The sequence below is a fragment of the Aquarana catesbeiana genome, linkage group LG06 (genome assembly GCF_042186555.1).
Source record: "Aquarana catesbeiana isolate 2022-GZ linkage group LG06, ASM4218655v1, whole genome shotgun sequence".
Taxonomy (NCBI): domain Eukaryota; kingdom Metazoa; phylum Chordata; class Amphibia; order Anura; family Ranidae; genus Aquarana; species Aquarana catesbeiana.
The window spans coordinates 390,414,282-390,421,595 of record NC_133329.1 but is presented as its reverse complement, the minus strand read 5'-3'; the positions used below and the strand labels follow the sequence as shown (position 1 = coordinate 390,421,595).

The 7,314-nt window shown below is 43.9% G+C and overlaps 1 protein-coding gene across 4 annotated transcripts in view; it reads right to left on the bottom strand.

The window, feature by feature from the left end:
- Positions 1 to 1,236: 1,236 nt before the first annotated feature.
- Positions 1,237 to 7,314, bottom strand: part of DNPEP (aspartyl aminopeptidase) — a 101,753-nt gene continuing 95,675 nt past the window's right edge. For all 4 annotated transcript variants that reach the window (XM_073634322.1, XM_073634323.1, XM_073634324.1 and 1 more), the window contains exon 15: positions 1,237 to 1,419. In XM_073634322.1, coding sequence (XP_073490423.1) covers positions 1,369 to 1,419 — 51 coding nt within the window. In that variant the 3' untranslated portion in view covers positions 1,237 to 1,368. The remainder of the gene's footprint in view (positions 1,420 to 7,314) is intronic.

The window sequence follows — 7,314 nt, the reverse complement described above, 5'->3', positions numbered from 1 at the left end:
TCTTCAGTCTCCTGACTGGCCGGGACGAGAAGCCGGAAACTGTAAGTGACGTGATGGTGAATTTTGATTCGTTAAGATCAAAAGTGGGAGGGTTTGGGGCGCAGTGCTCTGCGCCCTAGAGGACAACTTATAACAAGCCAATTAGAGCCCCAGGCTCTTATCATGTGCTTGTTAAAAATTGGCAGACCTAATAGACACCTATTAGTCCGGTGCCCCACACAGTGCACTGCACACACATAGTCATATTATCATTTATTTTAAAATAAATCATTCTAACATTTTTTTTAACTTGGGTGGGGGGGTGGTTCTCCTGTGCCCCTTATGGACCCACCACCACTGGGTGGCACTGGACATTGATTTGTACAAATCTGACAGCCGCCATTGGTCGCACACAGCGTGTGCAGGCAGCATTTACAACCACCGCCGAGAATCTGCAGATTTTTTTGGGCTTCTGCCTCCAGACACTCATGTGAATGTAACCAATGCTCTCCAGCAACCCCAACAGTTGTGTTTATTTCTTGCAATTCCCTGCAGACACAATCACACTTCTATATAAGGATTAGCAGAAGGCAGCAGGAATCGACTTCATTAAGTCTGTGCTATGTAATTTGACTCTCTGCTTTTTGCCTTAATAACATTAAGGCTTTCAGGGTAGGTCTGAATCGGATTAGGGAACTTGAGAAATGTTTTATAACCAACATTTGTTTTTCTATCATCATCAAGCACCCCTTTCAAGTTGGATGTTCCAGCATCACCAGCAGGTGTGTTCCAGGATCACCAGATTGCAGACACAAGGGAATGGGGAGGACTGGTGCAGTACAGCTACTGATGGATGAAAAACTGAACTGCTCAGCAGGTAGGCTTTATACTGTGGTAAACCCTTAGGCTGCATTCACACCTGAGCGTTTCAAAGCTGCGCGTTTTTGTTGCAGTTTTCACTACGATTTTGTTCAGGTCACCCATGGAAAAGGCAGAAAAACATCTGTAATCTGCCCCAAAGAAGCTCATGTTCTTTTTTGAGCTTAGGGCGTTGTTTCAGGTGTTTTGCTTCAGGTGACAAAACGCTTAGATGTGAACAGGTGCCATTGAAATGAATGGGATTTTGCTTGTTGGGCGTTTTTCCGGCGTTTTATGAGCTCAAAACGCTCAGGTATGAATGCAGCCTTAAAGGGAGACTTTTTTTTTTTAAATCTACACCCTTAACAGTTAGTCGATCGGAAAATAACAGAGTCTGAATTACACAAAAAGTATTTATTTCACAGGCAGGGGCAGCTCTTTGTGCACAAACACCACACCCATCACACGATTAAACAGGGGTCCGGGCAAGAAGGGAGTAAGTGCTCTGACAAACGGATGGATGGTGAGCATTTAATCCACCAGCAGACTGTTGTTCACAGCTGGGTATTGTTCAAGGAATGCCTGAAAAGAAAAAACAGAAAAAAGAAGTATAGATTGCAATCACAAAATATATATAACAGGAAAAAAAAATCAAGATTTGGTCCTGCCTAAAAAAAGCTAATTTTGAATGATTGAAAGAAAAGGAAGTGAAGAATAGTGCAAAAGGGGAGGAGAGAGCGAAGGGAAGGAGAGAGGAAAAGAAAAGGGAAAGAGAGCCATCGAGAGTGCAAAAGGGAAAAGAGAGCCAACGAGAGTGCAAAAGGGGAAAGAGAGCCAACAAGAGTGCAAAAGGGGAAAGAGAGCCAATGAGAGTGCAAAAGGGGAAAGAGAGCCAACGAGAGTGCAAAAGGGGAAAGAGGAAGGGATTGATTAGGGGTGGATGGCGCTGCCTTATCTGGGTATCTTGACTTATAATTTAATGAACCTCAAAAGGAACCAGGTACTATATAATAATAATAAATGCACCCCTTTATCCCTCATTAGGTAGTGGATCTAGATGTCCCCCGTTACCTGAGTGGACTGTGCTAGCAAATCAGTCTCATACCTATATACAGGTGTACACCATGTGATTAATCAACACAAATTAATTAAGTGACAATTGATAAAAAAATCACTAGTGGCAACCAAACAAACCAAAAATAAAGTTAAAATTAAATAAAATACCACGGTACGAACTTATATTAATCCCCAAATGTGTCCAAATGTGCTTATAAGCAAAAATGTGAATATGAATAGTCCCAACATTAGACATATAGTGCAGGATTGCTCATTAGATAATATAGAACTGATGGAAAAATAATAGAAATTAGTGAACAACTTAGTGGAAAAAAAAAAAAAAAAAAATTTTTTGATGAAAAAATATTTTGATGAAAAAAATATATAGTGTAAAAAGTGAAATAAAGTCCAATAGCAGGAAGTGAAAACGTCTGTAATCGGTGACTTTCGTGAAACCAGCTGATCAAATCCAGTGACTTGCGGTGCTCCCCCTCAAAGATCCCCACTCACCAGCTCCCTGCACCCCTGCAGGGGTAGTAGGCATGTAATAGTAGGCAGCAATAAGATGTATATGGGTCATCAGGGTCCACCGCTCCAGCTGTAAGGTATCCTTCAGTGTATCCTCATAGAGAAGAAACAGGGCTCCATAGTGTGATACTTTTTAAAAAAAAAAATTTTTATTTATCACAACAGTACAAAAATAAAAATAAACCAGGTGAGTCACACAGCGTGTAAGCTGTTTCGTATGGAGAGTGCAGGCCATCTAGAACCGTCAGCTGTGCGGCACGCCGCACAGCTGACGGTTCTAGACGGCCTGCACTCTCCATACGAAACAGCTTACACGCTGTGTGACTGTTTGGCTTGGTTTTTGAACTTTTTATTCACCTGGTTTATTTTTATTTTTGTACTGTTGTGATAAATAAAAAATTTTTTTAAAAAAAGTATCACACTATGGAGCCCTGTTTCTTCTCTATGAGGATACACTGAAGGATACCTTACAGCTGGAGCGGTGGACCCTGATGACCCATATACATCTTATTGCTGCCTACTATTACATGCCTACTACCCCTGCAGGGGTGCAGGGAGCTGGTGAGTGGGGATCTTTGAGGGGGAGCACCGCAAGTCACTGGATTTGATCAGCTGGTTTCACGAAAGTCACCGATTACAGACGTTTTCACTTCCTGCTATTGGACTTTATTTCACTTTTTACACTATATATTTTTTTCATCAAAATATTTTTTCATCAAAAAATTTTTTTTTTTTTTTTTCCACTAAGTTGTTCACTAATTTCTATTATTTTTCCATCAGTTCTATATTATCTAATGAGCAATCCTGCACTATATGTCTAATGTTGGGACTATTCATATTCACATTTTTGCTTATAAGCACATTTGGACACATTTGGGGATTAATATAAGTTCGTACCGTGGTATTTTATTTAATTTTAACTTTATTTTTGGTTTGTTTGGTTGCCACTAGTGATTTTTTTATCAATTGTCACTTAATTAATTTGTGTTGATTAATCACATGGTGTACACCTGTATATAGGTATGAGACTGATTTGCTAGCACAGTCCACTCAGGTAACGGGGGACATCTAGATCCACTACCTAATGAGGGATAAAGGGGTGCATTTATTATTATTATTATATAGTACCTGGTTCCTTTTGAGGTTCATTAAATTATAAGTCAAGATACCCAGATAAGGCAGCGCCATCCACCCCTAATCAATCCCTTCCACTATTCAACTCACCCCTTCGGGGGTAAGTGTAAGGGGAGGCTGCAAGCCTCTAGGTCCGTGAGCGCGGAAACCCTTTCCTTATTTTTATTAAAAGGGGAAAGAGAGCCAACGAGAGTGCAAAAGGGAAAGAGAGCCAACGAGAGTGCAAAAGGGAAAGAGAGCCAACAAGAGTGCAAAAGGGAAAGCGAGCCAACAAGAGTGCAAAAGGGAAAGAGAGCCAACAAGAGTGCAAAAGGGAAAGAGAGCCAACGAGAGGGGAAAGAGAGCCAACGAGAGTGCAAAAGGGAAAAGAGAGCCAACGAGAGTGCAGAAGGGAAAAGAGAGCCAACGAGAGTGCAAAAGGGAAAAGAGAGCCAACGAGAGTGCAAAAGGGAAAGAGAGCCAACGAGAGTGCAAAAGGGAAAGAGAGCCAACGAGAGTGCAAAAGGGAAAGAGAGCCAACGAGAGTGCAAAAGGGGAAAGGGAGCCAACGAGAGTGCAAAAGGGAAAGAGAGCCAACGAGAGTGCAAAAGGGAAAGAGAGCCAACGAGAGGGGAAAGAGAGCCAACGAGAGTGCAAAAGGGAAAGAGAGCCAACGAGAGTGCAAAAGGGAAAAGAGAGCCAACGAGAGTGCAAAAGGGAAAAGAGAGCCAACGAGAGTGCAAAAGGGAAAAGAGAGCCAACGAGAGTGCAAAAGGGAAAAGAGAGCCAACGAGAGTGCAAAAGGGAAAGAGAGCCAACGAGAGTGCAAAAGGGAAAGAGAGCCAACGAGAGTGCAAAAGGGAAAGAGAGCCAACGAGAGTGCAAAAGGGGAAAGGGAGCCAACGAGAGTGCAAAAGGGAAAGAGAGCCAACGAGAGTGCAAAAGGGAAAGAGAGCCAACGAGAGTGCAAAAGGGAAAGAGAGCCAACAAGAGTGCAAAAGGGGAAAGAGAGCCAACGAGAGGGGAAAGAGAGCCAACGAGAGTGCAAAAGGGAAAGAGAGCCAACGAGAGTGCAAAAGGGAAAAGAGCCAACGAGAGTGCAAAAGGGAAAAGAGAGCCAACGAGAGTGCAAAAGGGAAAAGAGAGCCAACGAGAGTGCAAAAGGGAAAAGAGAGCCAACGAGAGTGCAAAAGGGAAAAGAGAGCCAACGAGAGTGCAAAAGGGAAAAGAGAGCCAACGAGAGTGCAAAAGGGAAAAGAGAGCCAACGAGAGTGCAAAAGGGAAAAGAGAGCCAACGAGAGTGCAAAAGGGAAAAGAGAGCCAACGAGAGTGCAAAAGGGAAAAGAGAGCCAACGAGAGTGCAAAAGGGAAAGAGAGCCAACGAGAGTGCAAAAGGGAAAGAGAGCCAACGAGAGTGCAAAAGGGGAAAGGGAGCCAACGAGAGTGCAAAAGGGAAAGAGAGCCAACGAGAGTGCAAAAGGGAAAGAGAGCCAACGAGAGGGGAAAGAGAGCCAACGAGAGTGCAAAAGGGAAAGAGAGCCAACGAGAGTGCAAAAGGGAAAAGAGAGCCAACGAGAGTGCAAAAGGGAAAAGAGAGCCAACGAGAGTGCAAAAGGGAAAAGAGAGCCAACGAGAGTGCAAAAGGGAAAAGAGAGCCAACGAGAGTGCAAAAGGGAAAAGAGAGCCAACGAGAGTGCAAAAGGGAAAAGAGAGCCAACGAGAGTGCAAAAGGGAAAAGAGAGCCAACGAGAGTGCAAAAGGGAAAAGAGAGCCAACGAGAGTGCAAAAGGGAAAGAGAGCCAACGAGAGTGCAAAAGGGAAAGAGAGCCAACGAGAGTGCAAAAGGGAAAGAGAGCCAACAAGAGTGCAAAAGGGGAAAGAGAGCCAACGAGAGGGGAAAGAGAGCCAACGAGAGTGCAAAAGGGAAAGAGAGCCAACGAGAGTGCAAAAGGGAAAAGAGCCAACGAGAGTGCAAAAGGGAAAAGAGAGCCAACGAGAGTGCAAAAGGGAAAAGAGAGCCAACGAGAGTGCAAAAGGGAAAAGAGAGCCAACGAGAGTGCAAAAGGGAAAAGAGAGCCAACGAGAGTGCAAAAGGGAAAAGAGAGCCAACGAGAGTGCAAAAGGGAAAAGAGAGCCAACGAGAGTGTAAAAGGGAAAAGAGAGCCAATGAGAGTGCAAAAGGGATAAGAGAGCCAATGAGAGTGCAAGGGAGAGAGAATTTTGTCTTGCCCAAAAAATCTTATTTGGACTGACTGAAAAAAAGAAAGTGCAGGAGCGAGCAAAAGGGAAAGAAGGAGCGAGCAAAAGGGAAAGAAGTAGCGAGCAAAAGGGAAAGAAGGAGCGAGCAAAAAGGGAAAGAAGGAGCGAGCAAAAAGGGAAAGAAGGAGCGAGCAAAAAGGGAAAGAAGGAGCGAGCAAAAAGGGAAAGAAGGAGCGAGCAAAAAGGGAAAGAAGGAGCGAGCAAAAAGGGAAAGAAGGAGCGAGCAAAAAGGGAAGGAGGAGTGTGTATAAAAGGAAACAAGGAGCGTGCAAAAGGGAAAGATAGCAGAGACGAGAGAGAAAAGGGAAGGAGAGAGAAAAGAGAAACATAAGGGAAGGAGGGAAATATATCCGTAAAAAAAGAGGGAGAGAGAAATGGTGAGAATGACAGAAGGAGAAAGGGCGGTGAGGAACATTAAATTTCTTGTATAAGAACATAATTCAAGAACACAGACGTACTCCATTCAATAGAGAGCAAACCACTCTTAGCACTCTACGCAGTAGATAAATGGAAGCAAACATTTGGGGTATTTGTATTTTGAACACAATATGGGGCCTGGCACCAAGAGGGTCTCTGTCAGTGGTACATATAAACTAGCACGTGCACAGCTTTGTCAGCCCATATGAACATAATAAAACGATCACAGTCACGATTGTCCTTGAGGAGGATGACGACATTCTGTTATTGCTCATTCTGTATTCGGATTCTGCTCTGAGGTAACGGAGGAGGATTACAGGGGGCAATATGCAGCCCGGCCATCTCAGGCAGGTGGTGGCTCCATTTCAGTGTGTGAAACTACAAGTCCCAGCATGCACCATGTATCTGCCAAGGAATGATGGGATCTGTAGTTCCACAGGTGGCCTGAGCCTAGAATGTGTTAATGTTTATGACATTTTTGTGCCGTTGATATATACATTGGACATGACGGGGAGCATTATGGTTAGGTGAGGAAGAAACAGGACAAGGACCAGAGAACGCTCACACACACACACAGGCATAACAGACTACAAGACAAGTGGGGGGTGGGCTCGTGTCACCATGGTAACCATTATAATATTTGCTCATTAGAGATGTCTCAGTTTCACCATAGCAACCACTAGTCTAACCCACTGATGTCTGCTGTTTCCACAGCAACCACCCATTGACTTCAAGGCCAGTGTAGGTTGCTATGGCAACAGCCAATGAGGCCACAGCAAGCACACAATTAGTGCTCATACACACGGCCCAATAGAGTCACACATGCAAAGAGATGCTTGAATACACAATAATGTGAATGTACACAAAATGATCATGACCCCCATACATACAGGAGAGGGGTATGGAGAACGAGGGGTCACCCTCCTAGCACAAGGCACTGAGGTCATACCAACTAATTGGGGGATATTAATGGGATAAAGCTGAGACATGTCAAACACTTGGGCCAAGTCTGTAAGATCGGTAAGACGAGAGGTGGAATTGCCAAAAAGGTTAAACAACAATTTAATTGCAGAGGTAGAAGTGACTGTGATATGCATAGAGAAT